The sequence below is a fragment of the Camelina sativa genome, chromosome 1 (genome assembly GCF_030686135.1).
Source record: "Camelina sativa cultivar CO46 ecotype springtype chromosome 1, ASM3068613v1".
In the NCBI taxonomy this organism is placed as follows: domain Eukaryota; kingdom Viridiplantae; phylum Streptophyta; class Magnoliopsida; order Brassicales; family Brassicaceae; genus Camelina; species Camelina sativa.
Genome location: NC_141880.1, coordinates 15044420 through 15069364, shown reverse-complemented (window position 1 = coordinate 15069364; position 24945 = coordinate 15044420). Strand labels below are relative to the sequence as shown.

At 35.6% G+C, this 24945-nt stretch overlaps 3 protein-coding genes across 4 annotated transcripts; all 3 read right to left on the bottom strand.

The window, feature by feature from the left end:
- Positions 1–4541: 4541 nt before the first annotated feature.
- LOC104792297 (purple acid phosphatase 10) lies at positions 4542–7619 on the bottom strand. Of its 2 annotated transcripts, none has more exons than XR_015562352.1 (8): positions 6894–7427; positions 6204–6404; positions 6007–6118; positions 5687–5916; positions 5421–5564; positions 5110–5330; positions 4910–5031; positions 4542–4818 (listed from the first exon to the last, which is right to left on the bottom strand). XR_015562352.1 is itself a non-coding variant. In XM_010518419.3 (8 exons), the coding sequence occupies exons 1-8, from the start codon at positions 6948–6950 to the stop codon at positions 4620–4622; spliced, it is 1281 nt and encodes a 426-aa protein (XP_010516721.2). In that variant the 5' UTR covers positions 6951–7619; the 3' UTR covers positions 4542–4619. The 2 variants fall into 2 exon arrangements, 1 of the variants encoding a protein (XP_010516721.2); XM_010518419.3 differs by having other exon boundaries at positions 5426–5564; positions 6894–7619.
- Positions 7620–19041: 11422 nt separating this feature from the next.
- On the bottom strand, positions 19042–23493 carry LOC104792288 (DNA replication licensing factor MCM4). The gene is made up of 18 exons (XM_087459251.1): positions 23335–23493; positions 22574–23251; positions 22359–22487; positions 22201–22282; positions 21985–22117; positions 21834–21905; positions 21615–21737; positions 21411–21524; positions 21109–21321; positions 20897–20995; positions 20612–20772; positions 20407–20503; positions 20144–20305; positions 19960–20040; positions 19793–19871; positions 19549–19685; positions 19379–19438; positions 19042–19267 (listed from the first exon to the last, which is right to left on the bottom strand). The coding sequence occupies exons 1-18, from the start codon at positions 23369–23371 to the stop codon at positions 19193–19195; spliced, it is 2532 nt and encodes an 843-aa protein (XP_087315377.1). The 5' UTR covers positions 23372–23493; the 3' UTR covers positions 19042–19192.
- A 257-nt stretch (positions 23494–23750) lies between these two features.
- LOC147949948 (uncharacterized) lies at positions 23751–24843 on the bottom strand. The gene has a single exon (XM_087459271.1). The coding sequence runs from the start codon at positions 24430–24432 to the stop codon at positions 23887–23889; it is 546 nt and encodes a 181-aa protein (XP_087315397.1). The 5' UTR covers positions 24433–24843; the 3' UTR covers positions 23751–23886.
- Positions 24844–24945: the final 102 nt, after the last annotated feature.

Below are 24945 nucleotides of genomic sequence, written 5' to 3'. Positions count from 1 at the left end.
TTGAAGGCTATCTACAATAGAAAATCTGTGCAGAAGCTTGGAGAATCGGCCGGCGGTGAAATATTCTAGTGAAGGAAGCTTTCTTGAGTCGGTGGCGATGTCGTGTGTGGAACACAGATCTACGCAGAAGTTGCCACGTTGCTATACACGTGTCCTTTATTTTTCAATGCTTATCTTCATATGTATTGCAATTTGTGGCTTGTTGGGTCTAAATTTGTACTCTTGTATTTGTCCGTGTTGGGCTTTTTAATATAAAAGGTCAACAAAAAAAAAATTGCAAGTTATTTGTCCAAAAAAAGGTTAGAATATTAAAAGTTTTAAATTTCATAATATTCAATTATAACACAAACTGTTAACCAATATAAACCAATCTAACAAAACAACAACATGCACAGAAACATAAATCATGAGACCCTAGATCATCCCTTCCTCATCGCCGTGATTCCACGTCACATACCTGCACACTACAAACAACAATTGAGATGCGTAAGTATTATCACAAATACTTAGTGAGGCAGTCCTCCCATCTACTGAGCTACACACACAAGCAACCGAGAAACCAATGTTTAACAAACAACAACCAAACACAAACAAACCATGAAAACAAGTATCAGCTGCTGCTGAAAAGATTGGTGTCGACCGGCACTGACCTGGTGTCAATCGACACCGACTCTGCAGACACATTCTGCTCGAAGTCGAAAGTCGAAGAACCGCTTCCCAAAACCTCCAAATCGTCCAAAACTCCCCCAAAAGCTTTGGAAACTCATGGGAACAAACAACCAACCACATGCATACAAGCAAACAACATAAACAGACACAAAACAAGCAAAACAAAGGATTCTCAAACTTAGATCAGCCACGGTCAAACACTCACCTCTTTTGCAGAAAGTTCCTGATCCAAACTGACGAATCCAACACTTAGAAGGCTTCTCCTTCGTTCCTAGCACAAGATCTCCACTCCACATGAACAGATCTCACCAAACCAGCTTAGAATCTCCATAATCTCCCAAGAACACTCTCTCTTCTCTCTAGAATCTGCTTTATATATGTCGGTTAGAGATTTCCAATTAAACTAGACTGAACCAAAACGGCAATTTAAATCAACTTGGTCGAATTGGAATTGATGGTGTGTCGATCGACACACCTCTTGGTGTCGATCAACACCCACTCCAAAAATCCACAATTTGGTTCACGGATGTTACAAATGCTGGATTGAGTTTGTTTTGATGGTACCCAATTTTTTACAACGGATGATACGACTATAAGAACATTTATATTCGATGTGGCCTATATGTCTTTAGGTTTAATTATAAAGTTCAAGTTCATATTAACGTTTATGAATTCTAATATATAAGACGACATCGTGATGGATCGGTTTTGGATGTATTAATAACCCTCTTTCCTTACCAATATATATAGTTAATATCTTTCTATGTTATTCGTATATATATGATAACGTGTAATTAATCTGCAGTATTATATTAATTACATGAAAGGTTGTTATGCATATGTTATTAAGTGGTTGTTAAAGTAAGTGATGGTTATGTGGATGGTTATGTGGATGGTTACGTGGGTTCACTAGTGACGTTTGGTCACATATAAGAAGTGAACGAACATCATATTAACTTTAAGGGTGTCGTAACAAAAGAAAAATAAAAACATAGAAAGAGAGAAGAGTGTGGATTCCTTGTCCATCAAAGGAATCAGAAGAGAGAAAAGTCAAAGGGAGGAGAAAAATCATTTGAAAATTTGGATCCATCATCAAACATAACCAAGCAATAGAGATTAAAGGTTAGTGTTTCTTCTTCTCTAAGAAAGTGTTTATAGTTGAATTAAATTAAGTCTAAATGATCTTTGAAATGTATAGATTTCATGAATATAGAAATCTGAATTTATATTTGGTATCAAAGCAATCTAGATTTGTTTAGTTCACCATCTAACGTACGGTATGAAAATCTAGTGTTTAATGGTTTGTGTGCATTAATCAACGTAACCGTACGTACAAGGCATGTATAGTAACTGTCATATTCTTCTAAGTTGTTACATGCATGAATGAACATAATTCTTAAATAACTGTTTAATTCACTTTGAATAATGTGTGTGCATGAAGATTCTCGTAGAATCATGTGTAGAGTTTCTGGGGTTTTTTTTTTTTATTTTGTCTTATTTGTATAACACATCGTATGTGCTAAAAACCACAACCTAATGAACTTAGTTGATAAAGTCAGATCTGGGGGCATATTTTCGGTGGAAATCAATAAGAACAACAAAAAAATGACAAACTGGATTTGTATTAATATTTTAGTCGGAGAAGTTACAATTATGCCATTTACAAATTATCTCGAGGTATTTATACGAGTAAATTCTAACGCAAACCCCTGGATCTTCTCCGGTGATATCTCCTCGTTCCACGATCCTCTCAACTCACCCCGAGATCTACTCTCTCGCTCGACTCGGCACCCTTCCTTGTTAGGCTTTGCCTCCTGGGCCTTTGAAGGCCCACAATGACTTCCTTTAGATCACTTTTTAAGGGGCTTCACTCGTAGATCTTTGATCGGCGAAACCCAACACCTACACACTAAAGTTGAAAGAATCTGGGTCATTTATGATTAAAATATATTATTATGAAATCATATGTTTTAAGTTGATCAGATTATCAAAGCATGCATCATATGTTTAAGTGTGCATTTGGAGGTCTTATATCTTAATAATTTATGGGTTTCTTGTTGTTGACTGTTACTGCATGTGAAGTTTCAATTATAGAATTTTGAATTTATGTAGTATGCTTCCGCTGCAATATTTTTTAATAACCGGGTAATTTGTGTTATGTAATATTAACACCATATAAAATAATTTATACTCATTAAATAATTAAATATTTTAATGTTTATATTGTATATAACTTGTTAGTCATCAAAGTGGCCTTTTTGTATTACATATACATATTGAAATTTAAAAAATATTAATTGATCATGATTAAAGAGATGCTAAAAAATATGACATAAATTTTTTTTGATTGATCAATTATTTTGTTATCTATATTCTTGGAGATCACCCAAAAGTGGATCATTGAATATAGTTAATAATATGAAAAAAATAATAATCATTTTCAATATAGTCAATAATATGTATAATCAAAGGTAACAAATTTAGTTGATTAATACGTGATTTGATTAATTATAAAATTATAATTTTAGCGTCGTTAAAAGTGTTTGTATTTAAATATTGTCCAAAAGTAATTTAAATTTATGCATTAAATTTAAGTTAGACCTTAAGAGTCTATGTAAAAGTGTCAAAGCACTAATAGGTAAGTATGTTTACTTTGCAGCTTTTTCAAACTTGTATGCATTTGCTAACTCTGTCATGAAGTTCAATGGACTGAAATACGGTGAATGGTCCGATCAGATCCGGTTTGCATTGGGTATAATGGCTTTAGACTCTACAATACTAGTGGATGATGAACCTGCAGCCATTACAGGAGATAGCTCTGAAACTGAAAAATCTCGTTATGATATTTGGGAGCGATCTAACAGGCTGAGTTTGAACCTCATGAGAATGATGATGGCAGAAAGTGTTAAGTCATCTATGCCTAAAACAGAGAAAGCAAGGGAATTCATAGAGAGAATTAAGGAGTGTTCACAGTCTGATTTGGCTGACATCGATTATAGGAAGACTCATGAATGAGCTTACTAAAGTTTGACTGGTCTAAGCCAATTCATGATCATGTGACCCACATGTTCAATTTGGCAGCAATGTTGTCAACCTTGGAAATGGAAGTTCATGAAATTTCTTGGTCCAATCCATTATGAACTCTCTACCTTTGAGTTTAGCCAGTTCCAGGTGAATTACAACACCATTAAAGATAAATGGGACTTTAAGGAGTTAAAGACTATGTTGTTTCAAGAGGAAGGAAGAATTAAGAAAATGAATGATCATGTTGTCAATCTTGTGGGCTATGGAAATGCTAGCAGCAAAAAAGGAAAACCAAGTAGGAAGGATAAAATGAAGGATAAAGCTTTAATGAAAGGCCCCAAAAGTCAAATTCAGAAGGAAAGGAAGTGTTTCTTTTGCAAGAAAATGGGACACTTCAAGAAAGACTGTCCGAAAAGAAAGACTTGGTTCGAAAAGAAATGTACGCAACATATTTATGTTTGCTTTAAATTGAACCTTGTCGAAGTGCCTAAAAATACTTGGTGGTTAGATACTGGCTACTACTCATGTGTCTCATATTAAACATAGATTCAGTTCGATTCAACCCATAAGAGGAGCTGAACATATGCAACCATATGATTATCTTCATTTAGATTGTAAAATAATGTCTGGATATTAGATAATAAAATTCATATTATTTAGATTTAGCATGAAAGAGACAAATATATATATAGAGTTCATAAGACGTAAACATTTAGTTAAACATAACTATTGGGATGGAAATTATGAGTTAAGAAATAATGAGAAAAGACACAACTCTACAATGCAGGAATATCATTCTACCACATTTTTGTGTGTGATTAACGTACGTTTGGTCTTAAACAAGGACATGCACAAAAACTCACTCACATTGCATTTATTAATGGTTATTGAATGATAGAGATACAACAAATCAGATTCTTTGGTTCTCAAGAATCATAAGTAGGAGAATCATCAATGGGATGCCAGAATCTATTATAAAACCACATACTGTCACCCTCCACGGCGTAACCATCCTGGTTCCTATGCCATCCATAGCGTGCGTGTGTCCTGTTCTTTATAGAGAATATCGCGTGCCCGAAGCTGGCTTCTCTGAAGGCAGAGTACTTAGGCTGAGGCTCAGTCATTCTACAAAAAAACACCATTCAAACTCATCTTTAGATTCTACTAGAAACTTGTGTCCACTGGACAGATAGATATGTTTAATAGTTTAGCTTACTTAGTGGCCAATCCTTCGATATTTCCTCCATCACCAATGGTGATATAAACCGGAGCTGATTGATCTTTGACTGGAGTGCAAATGTCGTTAACCACATTGTAAGCTATGTTTGATACACGTTCCTGGTTTCACAATAGCTCGCATTTCTCAGCATCTATAGTTTAAAAGAAACATGATGAGCCAAAAGTTATAGATCTTACTGATCTTTCGTAGGCGTGGACATGACCTGCAAAAACAACATCTACTTTGTACTTGATAAACCAAGCCTCATACATCACCCTCATGGTTTCGCCTTCCATGTAATGGTAATCGTAACTGTTGTACCATGGTGAATGCATAAGAACGATCAACCACGGAGTTTCTGACCTGTTAACCTTTGGGAACTCCTCTTCGAGCCATTGGTATTGCGGCGTGTATTTTCCTGTCGTCCAAGAAAGATAAGAATATTTCAGATCCGCTTACTCTTGGTTTAATAATATCACACGAAAAGGCTCAAAGACTTTTAAGATGCCTTGCCATATGCTGAATATGAAGCTAGCACGATTATGTAAGCCGGTCCTCTCTTAATCGAGTACCAGAATGGTTCTGTGCTGCCTGATGATCTGTAAGGAGTGCGGTACCTATGCTTGAATGGCTTAAACGGTCTGTTTTCCCCCTGCACATTTCATAATAACAATCCATCACAATCTCAGTCTGGTCCATGTAATGCCTAGTCTAACTAAATGATCTTATAGCATTTTTTTAAGCCTAAAGCAAAAAGAAAGAAGAAGCCTTTACAATTTCGGGGGCAAAATCGAGTTCATGGTTTCCAGTGGTCCAAATCCAGGGTTGATATGCTGTGCTTCTTTCAGCAAATCTTCCCCAACTGTCCCATCTCCTGTTGTCATGATATGGATAATTATCAGCGTATGAGATATCCCCAACAAACAAAACCGCTTGCCCTTTTGTTGGGTTATTCTCATAATGTGTTAAGGTTATGTTTGAGTCAAAACTTTGCCCAAGATCCCCTGCAAAACAACAATTTGCAACACAAGATCAAGTCCATGCCAGAGGAGCATAAATAGCCTTTTTTTAAAAACCATGATGACAGACAGTACCAATAAGACCAAATGTGTAGGGAACATCAGGACCAATCTCAGGAGGAGTGAAGAACCAGAACATACGCTCTGTTTCTCCCACACCTACTAGGTAATAGTACTTGGTGTCATACTGCAAAACAGAGGACCACAACATCAGATAACAACAACAAACAACAGCAAATGTTATGACAATAATGATGATGATGATGATGGACCTCTAAGTTTCTGATGGGGCAATGATGGATATAACCAGAAGTATAATTGTAATACTTGTAAGTATTGGTTTTGCCATAGGCTTTGTGCTTCTTGGAGCTATTCTCTTTCCAGTAAACGACTTTGTTAGATCCTTTAGCTTCTTGTGTGACCCAAGAAACTATCACTGCCTTCCCTTCTACATCACCTTGTGTTATATGCACCTTTTTACCCCCCCCCCCCCCCCCCAAATCAAAAAAAATAGAAACCCATTTAGATCACAAATAAGAAACAAACCAAAAAGCAGTACATATCTTTTAGTATAAAACTTCCAACAAGCAAAGCTTGATACAAATCCGAATTGTTCCAAATAATAACTTTTTGCTAATAGAACAAAAGAAAAAAGTGAAACCTAATATTAAACTTAAAAAAAAACACCACCAACCACCACTTCTAGAGATGGTAACTAACAAAAAAGCTTCAAAATTTAATAATTATAAACAGAACCCACAACAAAACTGAGTTAAAAAGATTGATGATTATAGAGAAACCTAATATTATATTGAAAAGATAACTCAAAACCCACCAGAAAGCTACAAACTTTAAATCATTATAAACAGAGAACCCACAACAAAACAAATCTTGTTTTTAGAAATATATATATATATATATATATATATATATATAAGAAATAGAAAGGAAATGGTGGAAACCTGTTGAGGAGCATTGTATCCACAAGGAACACGAAAAACATCGCTATTAAGAGGCATATCAATGGTTTTCTCCAGTTTTCTGACAAAACTACTGGTGATGCCTCCATTACAAAGCAACACTAAACTGTTGAGGACAAAACACAGAACAAGAACATAGGAAAAACAAATCTAATTTTCCGACACGATCCATTTTTTTCTCAGATTTTTTTCTCCTATAAAGAAGGGGAAAATGAAACCTTATAAAAGGAAGAGACAGGGGAAATGTATGAAGGGGGATTGAGAAGAAGGAACGGAATATTCGTTAGTGGAGCCGTGTCGCCAACACTGTTTCGATGGAAAAAAAGGTATTATTCTATGAACATATCCTTAACCTTTGTGTATTGTTTGACCCAATAACAAAACAAAAAAAATGTATCTTTAGACAAACGAACGATCCAAACGAACGATCGGTTGCAAGATTTTATATTTAATGATATAAATCGTCTGGTCCGTGACACACGAATCTATGCTTCCTCTTTTGTTTTCTTGTGTTTTATTTTCTTTAATTCTGTATTTTGTATTTTTAGTCAACTATCTTTTTCTTTTTTGACGTCAACTTCTTGATGTTGGCATTTTGTTTCAAGAATTTAAAAATATCATGCCGTTTAGAAGGGAAAAAAAAAGAAGCAGTGTGGCGTAAAAGTCTGACTAAAATCACTGGGTGAACATTCAGTTTTGAACCAACGCTCTCTCTTATTAAGTCTACGCAAGTGTTATTTTCATTTTCTGCTTTTGTGGAGGGACAAGAAAATTAAATTCGAGTACTACTACTAGCCCACCAAGTTCCATTGAATCTAGTCTCTTACTACAATTTTATTTTGTGTGAACTTGTTGAAATGTACACCTATATTGGAATGTATAAGTGAATGACCGATAAGATTTTTTTTCTACTATTTGTCAATCATATATTACTACTAGTATCGGACCCACGCTACAGCGCGGGGAAATATTCATTTATATAAATATAATTTGCAGTAGAAATTAGAATATACGTAAAATATTATCGAAGATTGCATTTGTAAAAATACACTCATAATATTGATCTTGACGGACTAACCCATAGAAGATTGTCTTCGTATAAAATTATAAATTTATAATAATATGCATATACAGTGTATACGTGACAAACCAATCCGTACAAAATTGCGTTTATAACAAAAATACATAATCACAATCTACTTACAACCTATAAAATATTGCATTTATAAAAATATAATAGTTGTAGGAAATACACACTCACAATGTATATTTTAACGGACCAACCCACTAAAAGATTGGATTCATAAAAATCTGTATTTGTAAAGAATACACAGCCACAATATATTCTGATGGACCAAACTCGTAAAGGATTGCATTCATAAATTGAAAAATAATTATTTGATATAAGATGATTATAAAATAATATTACAGAAAATTATATAAAATAGTATTACGTAAAATCATATATTCTTGAAATGAATTTTGACAAAAGGATAGAGAATTCAATTTAATCATTTTAGTAGTAGAAATATAAATCTGCATGTAGATAATTACAATTATGGGCTTCTAATTGAGTATATTTGTGGGTATATAAATCTACATATGAATCCTTCTACTTGGGTATATTTGTGGGCTTAAATGGGCGGAGAGGTTACCTTTATCATTTTTACATTCCTACGTTTAATTATTAGGATGATAGGTCATAGTTTTGTATATCTTCGAAACAAAATCCCTGGTTTATTTTCTTCGAACAATGTATTTTTTTGGTGGTATTCAGATCCGTTAAACCCAGTTGAATTCTATACCCAGCGAAATAGATTCATTAGGACTGATTATTGGGAAATTTATTTGATAAAGCTGAATAGTTGCCTAAAGTATAGGAAATAAATTTATTGGGATAGTAAATATTGGATAAGTTTTTGGAATGTCTAACAACCGATAAAGATTTGTTTTTTTTATATGGTTTCAGCAACTGGCGCATAAGGTTGGTGAGATATTTATTCCAGTTGTAAATGGGTAACCCATATTTATAATTCGGGTTTTTCTCACCCGTATCCAATTCTTTAATTTCGGGTTATTTACACTTAATTGACCCGACCCATTGACGATCTTGTACTTCTCTTTTACTTATATAAGGATATTATATGGGTATTGGATGTTATTGTTTTTTCATTAGGTCACTGATCTGAATTAAAAATAATAGTTATTTTTTTTTCTTTTAATAAATAAATATGAGTATTTTTCTTAGTACATCCATATCAATCTTTTTATAAGCATTAAAATAAACCAGTCGCAATATATCTTTAAAATTATAATAATTAATGATATGCTTAAAAAAAAGAAGATATGCTTCAATAGGCTTTGGTCGCCGTCAACCAAGGCATATGCTTATTGCTGGACAAATGATAAAGGATTTATTCCATTCCCACATCGATTGTGCAGTATGATTGATCCACGTAATGTGACATTTATATAGTAGTGTGTAACGAAATAGACATCTATACAAATGTCACATATGTGGATGATGATGATCGCGTTAGCACCAAAATCAAAAGTTAGTTTCACAAGTGTTTATGGTAGCAAACAGTGGGGGTAATTCAATCATTTTACAAATTTAGCTTTATTATTAACAGTTATTAGGTGCTTCCTAAGGCAACGCGTGGATTGTGCTGTAGTTGGCACTTTTTATTTTTTATTCTTTTTCGTTTTCTCTTTTGTATTATTTCGTTTTAATTAGGCATATACGAGCTTCACAGTCACTTGTATTTATACACTATATCTTTATACCATTTCGTTTAGATTTGTACAATTGTGGCGTTTATTTTTTATGAATTACGAGGATGTTGTTTTTTGCTTTTGAGGATCCAATCTTATCATTGACTGATATTGTTCCCAATACATTTATTGTATTTTAGTTTTTCTAATTAGCTGCTTATGGAAACCCTTCATACGTTGATGTTGTAATAATAAGTTATTTTTAAAAAATAATTACCTTCCGTGTAAGTGATTATGTTTGTATGCCCATGTTTTGGTCTAATATCAATAAGATCGTTTATATTTTTCTTTAGTTGGCTTTGAAACCAAATTTGAGTTAAGCAAATAATGGGTCGAATTATGGTGTTAATAAGTAATATACATTATTATGTATATATATTGTATATATGTGACTATAAGTTTAGCTAACTAAAAAATTTTGCAATATTTAAATATAATCTTTAACATATATATGTTTTTTTTTGTGGGAGGAATGTATGGAATTATTGGATAAAAGTTATTTTTGAGTTAAATGACTTTTTATGCCTTTAAAGTGAGTTAAATATTAATAAATTTTTATATGTGCCTTGACTTTTTTTTAAAGGAATACCAAGTGTTTTCTTCCAAATTTGAAGTGACGTAGTATTTCATTTTTTCTTATATGATTTTATGAACTTCAATGTAAAGGTTTTTCAAAGTAATAAGTACACTCACACTAATTGAATTATAAAATTTGGAGAAATGTTTATTTCGATTAATCACCTGCTCTTTTAAATATATTAAATAAGTATGTTGTTGTTCCTACAAATAGGACAACATATATTATAGTTTAACCATGGAGTTAAGCAATGGAAATGGAACTTGTGATTGCATGACAAAATGCTTATATATATTAATATATTATGTTACACATTAATCGTTTAAAAATAAATAGGAACATCTAATTCTCAAACAAAGTTGATTTTTTTGTTAAAACCAACATATGTGAATTTAAATTTAACTATGCAAATTTAAAAAATAAATATGAATAGATTAGAAAGGCAAAAAATATAAAAGAAATATTTTATTTTTATAGAAATATAATAAAAATTGAAAACAATGTTAAATATATATATAATACTTTCTAAATTAAAATATAGAATCAAACTCTTACAACACATATGAGATATAACAACATTTGATATTGGTGGGAGAGGAGGAGAGAATGATTACTATAAGATGATAATCCAAATTAAATAATGGAGATGAATCTTTAAAAAATAGAACAATGTAAAATATATATATATATATATAATAATTTCTAAATTAAAATGCAGAATCAAACTCTTACAACACATGAGATATAACAACATTTGATATTGGTGGGAGAGAAGGAGAGAACGATTACTTATAAGATAATAATCCAAATTAGATAATGGACATGAATCTTTTAAAATAAGAACAATGTAAAATATATATCTAGTCTCTAAAATTAAAATTTAGCATTAAAAAAAAAATCAGCAAAAATGAATTATATTGATGAATGGTAATAATCATAATACAATTGATTGGATAACCAGATAGGAGGTGAAAAACATCCAGAAAAAACATGTTTGAATTATAACCAAATTTAGCTAAATGATGAGGAGTATTGTTACAGATTCTAGAAGCAAAAACAAATTGAGTCTGTTGAATATTTGTTGATATTTATAATGATATTTTAGCATTAAAAATTTACAATGATATTTCATTTGTTTTTTACAACCCATACAACAAAAATAAGAAAAAAAAATGAAAAATGATTAGAGATATTTTAAAAGAGAATGAGAGAATGTGAAAATGAGATAGTAAAAGAATGCCAATATGAGAGAATAAGATATTAAGAGAATGCTTATTTATATGATAAGAAATGATGGAAGTTACATTTAGAATTATGGAGTTACAATAGTAATTTATTGTGTTTGAATAAAATTGAGTGGTGGAATATGATTAATGCATAATTTATTTTATTTTCAGTTATAATTTTATTTTAATGTGCGAATTAAATGTATTGTGTTTATTGGGTCTGAAATATTGTTTAAAGAAATTAGAAAGCAAATACAAAATAATAAAAAAAAATCGAAAACACTAAATGAAAATCAACCAATAAGGAGAGACCAAAACCGTCAATATGAGAGAATGAGAGATTGAGAGAATGCTTATTTATATGATAAGAAATTATGGAAGTTACATTTAGAATTATGAAGTTACAATAGTAATTTATTGTGTTTGAATAAAATTGAGTGGTGGAATATGATTAATGCATAATTTATTTTATTTTCGTTTATAATTTTATTTTAATGTGTGAGTTTAATGTATTTTGTTTATTGGGTCTTAAATATTGTTTAAAGTAATTAGAAAGCAAATAAAAAATAAAAAATTAGAAAACATTGAAAATCAACCAATAAAGAGAGACCAAAACATTACTTTTATATATATGATTCTCTCATAAACTTGTTCAAAACAAATCTGATAGAATTAAAAAAAAAAAAAAAAAAAAAAAAAAAAAAAAAAAAACTACAGTCCCGTATGGTGTCAAGCACCCACCTAATATTATTTTTTCTCAACTTAGCCAACAATACACATTGTAAATCGTTTAAGTGGAATTAAAATCCATACATGACATACTGCACCAATTATGCCCAACGATCGACAAAATGCCAATAACATGGTCACTTTCAACCAAAATGTAGCCATGATGATTCGATTCAAAAATAAGTTAAAGGAGTTTCTTCTTCATCCATTTCGTCTTCTTCATCATTCACCAAAGGCTAAGTTGTTTCAAAACCAAAAACCAATTAAATGTGACATAATGACAACATATTTCTAAAACAAAAAAGATAATAAATTGATATTAAATTTCTAAAACAAGAAAGATATTAAATTGTGTGGTGAATATTGTAAGAAAGTACGAAAATAATGACTTATAAGATGTTAATATAAATTAGACAATGGAGATAAACATTTTAAAACATTAAAAAACAATATAAGATATGCATATCATACAAACTACAAACTCTAAAATTAAGCTTTTACAATCGTATTTGATTTGATTTTTTTTAACCCATAAAAAACAATAATATAAGAAAAAAAACACAAAACAAAACAAAACAAAAAAAGATATTTGAGAATAGTGGAAGAAGATGAGAGAACGAAAGAGTGAGAGACTAAGAGAATAAGATAATGAGTGTTTATAGGAAGAGAAGTGTTGAAAATTACATTTAGAAAAAATAAGAGTTACAATTCTAATTTATTGTTTTGTTTTAATACAATTAATTAATACAACTTAGTGGAGAAATAAAGTTAATACATAATTTATAGGAGAATTTATATGATTTCAGTTTTATATTATGTGAGTTAAATGTGAAGATTAATTGTTTTTTAATTTGTGTTTTAATAAATATATTTTTTTGTTAAAATTGCATTGCCAAGTGGACCAATAAAGAGAGAGTGAAACCTTACTTTTATATATATGATTTTTCTATCAATAATATCATATCAAATAAACCAACTATAGGATATATATATTTAAAGGATATATTAATAAATAGTAGATACCTAAAACCCTAATGTATTTTGTATATATTGTACTTCTCATCTTGAATAATATTATCAAGCTTCCAACTCTACATGGTATCAGAGCTTTCAATACCTAAAAGCTTAATCTAAAATTTTATTTTTCACTGCTGCTTCTCTTTTTATTTTTCTTCTTCTCCTTTGTTTGTCATCTCAACCTCTTCCGGTGAAACAATTGCCGTCACGGACTCACAGAGTGTTCTTCACGTGAACATGATGAATGTGACGAAGCTTAATGGCACAACCTTCTTGATGTGGAGTCGTCAAGTGCGAGCCCTTCTCGATGGTTATGATCTCACCAGTTACGTCGATGGATCTATTGCGGCGCCTTCTCCCACCAACACCGTCGCGGGTGTTGCCACCGATAATCCAGAGCACAAGATCTGGAAACGCCAAGACCGTCTCATATACAGTGCTCTCATCGGTGCCATGACCGACTCTGTCCAGCCACTACTCTCCAACACATCCACATCGGTCGAGGTTTGGACTACTCTCTCGTCAATCTACGCAACCCCCAGTCGCTCTCACATTCAGCAAGTGAAGCAACATATTGACCTTTGGACCAAAGGAGACAAGTCTGTTGAAGATTATTTTCTAGGCCTCACTACTAGGTTTGATCAGTTGGCCCATCTATGGAGCTTGATGACAAGATCGAACGTATTCTGAAGGGACTTCCTGATGATTACCGCAGTGTGGTTGATCAACTAGAGAGTCGTGAAAGCTCACCGTCTCTTTCCAAAGTTTTGGAGAAGATGATCAATCAAGAGAACAAGTTAAAAGTTGCGCTGGTCTCTTCTTCATCTCTTCCTGTGAATGCTAATGCGGTCAATGTTCATGGTCATCCTCATAATCGTGGTCTGTCACGATCGAATCATTGTAATGATCAGACTTGGCAGCAACAACTGTTTCAACCTTGTCACACGTCACAGCGAGGGTATCAAGGTCGATGTCAAATTTGTGGAGTTCACAGCCACAATACAAGATGGTGCTCGCAGCTTCAACTTCAAAGTGGTCAATATCCGTTGCCATGGCAACCACGAGCGAATCTGGCTACGACGGGATCTCCATCACCAAACAACCCTTGGCTGCTCGATTCCGGTGCTACACATCACCTTACCACCGACTTGAACAATCTGGCTCTCCATCAACTCTACAATGGTGGTGGGGAGGTCACCATAGCAGATGGCTCCGGTCTCAACATCTCGCATACGGGTTCCACTTTTCTCTCAACCCCTATTAAACCTCTTCGTTTAAATGATGTCCTTTATGTTCCCAACATTGCTAAAAACCTTATTTCTGTATACCGGTTGTGCAATTCTAATGATGTGTCTATTGCATTTTTTCTGGCCCATTTTCACGTGATGGATCTCAAAACGGGGGTCCAGTTACTCCAAGGCCGAATGAAAAACGAGTTGTACGAGTGGCCACTTCCGAAGTCAATTTCTCCTACTACACTATTTGCTTCTCCTTCTCCAAAAGCTTTTCTTCCTTCATGGCATTCCAGACTTGGTCATCCGTCTCCACCCATTTTACAATCTATTGTTTCTCAATTTTCTTTACTATGTCCTGAGTCTACAAATAAACCTTTTCCTTGTTCTCATTGCTTAATCAATAAAAGTCATAAAATCCCTTTTTACACAAACACTATACTCTCCACAAAACCACTCCAATATATCTGTTATGATGTCTGGATGTCACCTCTTGTGTCCAATGACGGTTACAAATATTATCTTGTACTTGTGGATCACTTTACCCGCTACACCTGGTTCTATCCATTGAAACAAAAATCGGAGGTCAAGCCCACGTTTATGGCTTTCAAAGCCTTGGTGGAAAATTGGTTTCAAGCACGCATAGGGACACTTTACGCTGATAACGGTGGTGAGTTTATCGCTTTGCGCAATTTCTTATCGTCTCATGGCATCTCTCATTTCACGTCACCACCTCACACACCTGAGCATAATAGCATATCGGAACGCAAACATCTCCATATCGTTGAGACCGGTCTAACTCTTCTCCATCAAGCTTCGGTTCCGAAACAGTATTGGCCTTACGCATTTGCAACAACGGTGTATTTGATAAATCGAATGCCAACACCAGTCCTTCACAATGTCTCTCCATATGCTAAGTTGTTCCAGCAATCACCAAATTATTTGAAGCTCCGCGTGTTTGGCAGTCTCTGCTTCCCATGGCTCCGTCCTTATACCACACACAAGTTACAAGATTGCTCTCTCCCATGTGTGTTTATGGGGTATTCTCTTACCCAAAGTGCTTATCTCTGTCTTGATATCACTTCTGGCAGAGTCTATATCTCCCGTCATGTTCAATTTGTTGAGTCCAGCTTCCCTTTTTTGTCTCCGCTTTCTCCTTCCGTGGTCACACCACCGTCGGATCAAGTCTTTCCCAGCTCACCCATAATTGTTCTCGTAGGTCGCCGGCCACTCGTCACAGCTCCGTCGTCACAACCCCCGGTTGCAATCTGTCACGCTGCACAGTCGTCGCCTGAGTCTCCCCTCTCAACATCGCTCTCTCCCGATCGTGATATTGAGAGGGTTGATGAAGGCAACAACCTGGTTGGCCGCCAAGGATCACTAGGCCCATTAAGAGACCTTGCACAGTCAGGCCCAACCATTCCTGACCCAAATCCAGCAACCCCATTGTCATCTCCTCCAAATACGCCTCCCGAGCCGCAACCGTCACCGTCACTACATTCCCCACCACCACCTGCACCACAACCGTCACCACAACCTTCACCACCACTCTCACCACCACCTTCACCACCACTCTCACCACAACCTTCACCACAACCACAAAACAATCCTAACCCACCAAATCCACTACTCAACAATCATCCAATGCAAACCCGACGGAAAAATAATATTGTCAAGCCAAACCCAAAACTCAGCCTCTCTGTTTCAATGTCCAAACCGTCCATACCCACAACTATAACTCAGGCTATGTGAGATGAGAACTGGAGAAATTCTATGGGCGACGAGTTCAATGCACAACTACGAGCTCACACTTTTGATTTGGTTCCACCAAAACCTGGTCACAATATTATTCCCACCAAGTGGATTTATACACTGAAATATTTACCTAATGGCTTGCTTGACAGGTACAAAGCACGCTTGGTGGCTCGCGGCTTCAACCAAGAATATGGTCTTGATTACTCTGAAACCTTTAGTCCGGTTGTCAAGTCGGTGTTACAAATGGTGGTGAGTAATTCTTGGAGCATCAAACAGCTCAACGTCAATAATGCTTTTCTACATGGAACGCTTCAGGAAGAAGTTTATGTCTCTCAACCTCCCGGGTTTGTCGACAAGGATCGTCCTCACTATGTTTGCCGTTTAAAAAAAGCGTTATATGGTCTGAAGCAAGCACCACGAGCATGGTATCAAGAACCCAAGACGTATCTGTTGCGACTGGGCTTTTACAATTCCCTAGCCGACACATCGGTGTTTGTTTATCGTTCTGGTTGGGACGTGGTTTACACGTTGGTATATGTTGACGACATTATCGTCACCGGCAGCACCAATAGCCTCATTGCCGGTTTCATTGCGACATTGGCTGATGAGCGTTTCTCTTTGAAAGAACCAACAGACTTGCACTATTTTCTTGACATCAAAGCAACCCGCAGTCACAAGGGACTTCATCTTATGCAACGAAGGTACATTATTGATCTCTTAACAAAGACACATATGTTGAACGCTAAACCTGTGTCCACACCAATGGCTCCGGAACCGTCCCTTACGCTTCACTCCGGCCAGCCTCATGACAACCCGACGGAGTATCGCATGGTTTTAGGAAGTTTGTAGTACTTGGCATTCACCCGTCCTGATATTGCATTTGCAGTCAACCGACTAGCACAGTTCATGCATTCTCCGACGGATATGCATTGGCAGGCGGCTAAACGGATTCTCCGATATCTCGCCGGTACTGCCTCACATGGTATCCTCTTGAGACCCTCGACACCTATTACACTTCACGCTTTCTCGGACTCATACTGGGGTGGTGATCGCGAGGATCTAATCTCCACAAACGCATATGTTATTTACATTGGCACAACTCCGATCTCATGGTCCTCCAAGAAACAGAAGGGGGTTGCTCGCTCTGCTACAGAAGCTGAATATAGAGCTGTCGCAAACGCAACCGCTGAACTCATCTGGATATGCTCTCTTCTAACTGAACTTGGTGTCACTTTACCTGCTGCTCCGGTTGTGTATTGTGATAACGTTGGTGCGACCTATCTTTGTGCTAATCCGTTCTTTCACTCACGCATGAAACATATTGCTATTGATTATCATTTCATCCGGGAAAGAGTGGTGCACTACGCGTCACTCATGTTTCGACGGATGATCAATTAGCCGATGCCCTCATGAAACCTCTTCAGCGCCCAAAGTTTGTTACAATGGTGAACAAGATTGGAGTGACCTCTCCTCCATCTTGAAAGGGTGTATAGGATATATATATATATATATATGTAAATGATATATTAGTAAATAGTAGATACCTAAAACCCTAATGTATTATGTATATATTATACTTTTCATCTTGAATAATATTATCAAGCTTCCAACTCTACACTAACAATATGTGTAATTATAAACAAACCTCTTTAAATTTTCTTTTTATTAGTTAGTTAGTTATACTATTTCATTTTTTTATGAATATTTTTGTTTTTTTTTTCGTTTAATATACTATTTGTTTTGTCAACTAGAAATTTTTTTAAAAAACTGTAGTACCCGTGATCCGATCCGTTTTTTTAAATATATATACACATGTGCTTTGGGGTTAATCATATCATATATTAATATCAATGACAAACCGAATCATTTGCCTAGGCAGTATCAAAATATACAATCTAGTTGACTTAATAAGAAGACTAGGTTAAGTGGGAGAGATGAAAGCACTAAGAGAGGTAAGGAGCAACGAGTTCCACGTCCTTAACGAATAAGAGACGAAAAAAGTTAGAGACCAATCGAATCGTTCACTTTTTTTCTTTCTTTCTTATTCACCTTTTTTGACGAATGATCTCTTCTCATTTAGACCATACCATATCTATCTAAAATCCAATAATGTTCGATACGAGGACCCAGTTTCAATCTTTTAACTAACTTTCTTCTTTTGTACAATCCAACTTTTCATGCCAAAAAGTTTGTAATTGCAATGCCCAAACTTTAAAAATGATTATAAATCACTTTTCCAAAATACAAAAAAAAAAAAAAAGGTATGATATCATACGAAAATATAACTAAGTCGATTATTTCAGTTTAGGGGAATACAACTATACAAGTGAAGACTAGTTAAGTTAGAAGCAATGCATTTCTTCTTTCGTTAATAAACCTAAAATTGCCTTTGCTCATGTTCAAGAGAAACTCCTGGAAATATCATATTTTCAAATTTTGATATTTAAAAAAAATAAAATTAATAAATGTATTTTTGGAAAAATACTTACGGTAGTGGTATTTATGAGAATTTCGTTTTTCCTGTGTCAATATTTTGTAATATTTACTTTCAATAATAGAAAACGTTAACTTTTTAGCCTTTCACAATATTACTTTTTAACTAATGACCAAAAATGAGGGAAAATTAAGAAATAGCAAATGGGAGCAAACACAATGTTTTGGGGGTTACTTTTTGGATGAGTATGAACAATAATACTCTTTGTTTAACTCCTATGGAGAGCAATTCCAATAGCATGTTATTTTTCATATGTACTTATAATTTACTAGTTAGAAGTTAAGAGTTTCTGATAATTAATAAGTAATTAAAGATAAACTATATATAAAAGAAACATTCAAAATGTATTAGATAGATTATCTTTTAAAAGTTAAATCTCATTACAAATTCACAAATAGTTAAAACATGGGCATAGATGGGTATCCTACTAATAATGCCTACTTAAATTTCCACAGTTTTCTTCATGAATCTTGTGATTATACTCTCTTGATCCTATCACCTTCAGCTACCAAAAATCCTTCACTGGCTAGCGTTGCGACCGCTTTTCTTACCTGTTTAATGCGTCACAACAACAAATACTTTGTTAGTTCCTCTGTCCTTTAATGGAAAGATCAAAACTTTTGATATGCAGCAAACAATATTTTATTAATGATGAGACTCACATCATGAAGATGGATTTCGGTGTTAATGTTGCCTCCATGCTTCTTCAGTTCTTCCAGTAACTGCACAACATTTCACATTGTACTTAGAATTGTTTCTCTTAAAGTAGAATGATTTGTTTGCTTTGGGGAATATAGCAAATAAGGAAAATAAAGGATCAAAGCATGAATACCTCGGATAAGCGCATTGATGATCCTCCTATTTGCATCTTCTCAAGAGCTATGTCTCGAATTGACGACACAAAGATATCACGTCTCATTCTCTCACTTGCTGACACTCCAGTATTTATCAAGTCCATGTCAATGGTCCCTTCACCAAAATTAATACAGGTGTTTTATTGTTAGAGTTGGTATTGAATGCTAATATTTATCCTCATGATCATATAATGGGTTTGAAAGTTACTGTGAAGAAATTACCTGTGGCATGATCTGTTGCTGATTGCTGCATTGCAACTCTGAGAAGTCGGAATGCCTCGTCCACGTCATGTTTTTCGACCTTTATACATCGCAAGAACCGTTTCAGCTTGTTTGAAACGACGAAAGGAAATTGCATCAAAGACTTAAAATACGAGTGTTTAACTAACCCATTCGGAGAAGCGCATCCGCGCCAAGGCCTCACTAAGTCTGATCAAACTTTCAATCTGCCTAGGAGTTGCTGTTATGACCTGTGCCAAGATTCAGAGAGTTTCAAGGCGTTAGACTAATCATAGCCTTTTTATGAGCTTTGGTTACAACGTAGGAAACATATTGAAGTTTCTGAGGGCACACCTTTTTGCTACTACCGGCAAACTTCCCTGCTTTTCTCAGCTCAACATATCCTCGGGTCAACTCCTCTGCAGCTTCATCTGATAGTTTAGGATGAATGTTCTTGCGGGCATAGCTAACGTACGTTGTCAGAGTAGTAATATCTATAGCTTCCTCCTGAGCACTCTGCAGATTGACACAAAATGATACCAATGAAGTAAGATAAAAGCAAAACACAAATATCTGACAACATATCATACACACTGACAAAAGATATAATATAAGACCTCGGCATTCTCAAAATGTAGGGCCACAATATGCTTCGCAAGCCTTCGGTCAGTCTGCTCATCGGGCTTGTCAAGAATCAAGTAGATCAAATCGAATCTAAGAAGCAAAATGAGATAAAATTAGTAAAACCAACGGTGATGAAGATGAGGGAATAATTTGCCCTCAGAAAAATAATGTCACTTTGTTTGAAGGATTGCAGCATACCTAGAAAGCAAGGTTGGAGGAAGGTGAATATTCTCAATAACAGAAAGCCGGGGATTATAGCGTGAACCACTAGGATTTGCACACGCCAACACAGAGGTTCGGGCATTTAGAGATGCAATAATACCAGCCTTTGCTATCGAAACAGTCTGCTGTTCCATCACCTGACAGATAAACAATGTTGATCAGTAATGCAAATCTTATGTACAAGATACCACATTTTCAAGAGGCACCCAGAAAATGTGAGCTACGAATTTGAGCAAGGTTAAGAAAAATAAAGCAACAAACCTCATGAAGCATGCTCCTCGCACTGTCAGACATTTTGTCAAATTCATCAATACAACAGATACCTCGGTCACTAAGAACAAGAGCTCCACTCTCCAAAACCTAAAGAATGTAGCATTCACGTTAAAAGGTCATGTTTAAGAAGACACTGAAAAGTGAAAATGCAACGAAAAAGCCAGCTGAGTACAAAAAGATTGAAGACAAGATTAACATACAGTTTCTCCTGTCTCAGGATCTTTAGCTACATAAGCTGTCAAACCAACAGCTGAGCTACCTCGCCCACTTGTATAAATTCCACGGGGTGAAAGCTTATGAATGTACTGGAGCAGCTGGGACTTGCTTGTACCAGGGTCACCAACAAGCAAGATGTTAATGTCACCACGAAAATTAGCACCAGATGCCAAGTTCAAAGCATTTCCTCCAAAAAGCTTCACAAATTAGAATTTGTCTCAGTAAAAGGAACCAATGTTGTTTAGACTTTGCTAAATATAATCAAATATCAAAAGCGTTACATCACCTGGCACAGAAGACCCTTTTTAACATCATCCAACTCCCAGATGTTTGGTGCTAGTGATCTACTAAGTCTCTCATATATATCTGGTTGTTTAGAGAGTTCCTGAAACTTCCTCAGCTGAAAATTAAAATGAAACTTGGTTGGAATGGAGGGGCGAAGGAATAAGTTACAGAAAAAAACATCTATCTAGTTGAAAAGATGACGAACCTTCTCCTCATCTAACTCGACATCTTCATCGACTCTACGCAGACTATTGTCAACATCCATAGGATCCTCAGCAGACATTCTTAACTTACTTGCTTTCTTTATGTGAAGGCAATCGATGTAGGTCTGTACTCAACGTCCATAAGAAAGCATAAATGACAATGTCAGAACGTTATAAGAATAAACAGGAATTAATATCAGAAGGAAAATAAGATGACATGCCTTAAACACAGATTTCACAGTCCTGTGAGCAGGCCCCACTCGGACAGTCATTGCTCTGTAAATTCCAGTGACCTATCCAGATAACAAGCTTTGTTTGTCAACCAGAAACATAGTAACACATGTACTACCCTCGTAAAATTACTGCACTTACCTCAATTCTATCACCAGGCTTTCCATTATCAACTAGCTTATCATGCAGCAACAAGCTAACTGTGTGAGGTGTTCCACCTTCTGGAATCTCATCAGGCGTTTCCTGAAGCCTAACAATCTGCTTATCGGCAAACCTGATACACAAATGATGAAGGTAAATAGCAAGATTTTAAAAAGAGTCAGACAAAAAATGACAAATTATATGCCTAAAACTTACCTGCATCTGTTGTGCACCAGTGTCATGGAGTTCTTGGCCATGCACTCTTGTTTCAAGCAAGTTGGAGGCTCGCTTATTTTGCCTAACAATCAAACCAAACATTAGGAGAAACTATGCAGATATATACAGAAAACGATAAGTCCAAGTGATTAAATTACCTCTATCAACGATGATGGGGTCAGAGAAGTATCCACAAACAAGGCATCTAAACACAGCTTCCCTGATTTCAGGAATGATAGAGCTACTCCGAATTATCATACCTTTCAAAGAGATCATCTTCTCGATATCTAACGAAACAAAACCACACATCCAAACATAAGCTAAGCTAGCCACTATAGGAAACCAAGAAACAAAAAAATTGAACTATACTAACCAGATGGATTGAGATTTCTCATGGAAGTAGATGTCCTGAGGTTAAAAATCCTCACTTGAACATGTTTCTCGAACAAAGGATTAATCGTCGAAACAATATCCATCAGCACGATATCGAAAATGGCGAGAACTTCCAAGGGATACCTAACCATCTTGTTGTACAAATCAGGATCATAATCAAACACATCAAAGGCATCAACATCAATCCACTCTCCTTCAATTTCAATCACTTTGCGTATGGAAGCCATATACTTCCCTTCTCTAAACAAATCATCACTCTTCTCTCTAGCTTCTCTAAAATGCTTAACGAACAATTCAATCGCAGATTTAACATCCTGCACACTGATGTTAGTACCCCAAACGAAAGTCGGAGTAGCATCGTCGGCGCCGTCTTCTTCACCGTCATCTGAAGAAGGCATCGGTTCGTCAGCATAAGATGGTGTCCCTGGGTCTCCTCCGCCGCCTTCGCCTCCGCTGCCGCGTACTTTTCTTCCTCTAGATCTGGCGGCGGAAGGACGAGATGTCGGAGGAGTGGAATTGGATGAGGGGACACGTGGTGGAGGAGTAGCGAATTGCGTGGGAGTAGAGGACCTTCCTCGGTGGAGACGGCGGAGAGCGGCGGGGGAAGAGTAAGTGCTTCCGATAGGGCTTGAAGCGTTTTCTCCGGGAGAAGAAGGACCTGAAGTAGTGAGATTGGTCAAAAATCATGAAACAATTTCAGAAGTAAATAGAGATAGACAGAGAGAGGAATAGAGTTAGTACCGTTGTTGGGGTTTCCGGGAGAAGAGTCGGAAGCCATGGCTGATCGGGAAACTGAGAGAGACGGAGTGAGAGGTATCTTTCGGCGCTTCTTAGTGAGTAGAGAGATGAATTAGGCGGGACACTACACTCGATTTTGGCGCCATTATTACATGGGCTTTTAATGGGCCTATTATCTATTGTGTGACTTGTATCCTAGAAGGCCTATTGATCCCAAATTTTTTAACAGGGAATTATTTTTTCTGAGACTGAAAGAGAGTGTTTGAGTAAAGATTCCCAAATCTTCAAATGGACTAAAGAGTGTTGGTTTAAGAAACTGTTCATGGACTAAAGAGTGTTAGTTGAAGTAAACTTTTCTTCATTGATTCTTCTACAAAAGAAAGAGGTGACACAATTCATGTACAATCTAAAGATCGATTTTTGACAAGATTGCAGAAACTGAACTATCAAAGAACAAATCAATGAGCAAAGATCCAACACTACCAATTACACACAAAAAAATGAGAAATCTAAACCGTTTCATTGATGAGTTTTTTTTCAAAGAAATCGAACCGATCAGCATCCGAAACTGATGCCAAACCCATGCTTGCCATGAACACACCCAGGTTTCAACTGTGAATACGACGAACATCTCTTTCCCAATTTCTGAATCCTCTGTCTTTTAAGCTTCTGGCTCACGCTCCTTGGAACAAGCTCATCATCAAGGTCATTATAGTATTCATCTTCATCATCAAGATCATTATAGTCATCTTCATCATCAAGATCATTATAGTCATCTTCATCATCAGTATCACCATCGCGATTGATACAATCTCCGATACAGTAACGCGAACCTTCACCAAGAGACACCATCCGCTGGCGACAAAACGAATCATCAAGAATGCGAACAAAAACACCATCATCTTCTTCTTCAGTTACGTTGCCATCGAAGAGAACTAAAGCATCAGCGACGAGATCATCGGAATCAGTCTCCAACGTGAGCGTGCGAGGCGGCGGAATCAGAGAGCGCGAAACGTCCGAGGAGATGATGTCATCGGAGAGACTCTCGACGGCGGAGGGATTGAGGAACTTCGGGAGATCTTCTGTTTCCTGATTCGCCATTTTCAGCCTCTTTGTGATTTGATATTCGCCGGAGGAAGTTTGTTACAGACTCTGTTTGTTTCAATTTCAACTCTCTTTTTTTTTTTTTTTTTTGGACTCGAGGAAGAAGAGGAAGGTATATATAGCCGTTCCGAATCCTCTCTTACTATACATGCGTGCTGTTTGTAACATGATAAGAAACGTCATGAAGTTCTCTTTTATAAACTCATAACGAAATGTAGTTTAAAGAAAGTCTCTCTTGCGGTCTTGCTCTTGCCGTCAGTATCCTCCTACTGACCATATGTTTGTTGGTCATAACACTGTTGCTAATCATTTGTTTGCGTTGTGCCTGAGGACTCTTGCAAGTGTTGTTCTGTGGCTCAGATATCTTCAATCAATTTTACTTTCTTTACCCTCTAAATCTTTGATTTTTTATATAATTTGGAGAATTGGGTTTATGGGTTTGAAGTTTAAACCCATGGAAACAAACAAAACACTTCCGACAACTACTTTTCACACTTTCTGTAGCATTGT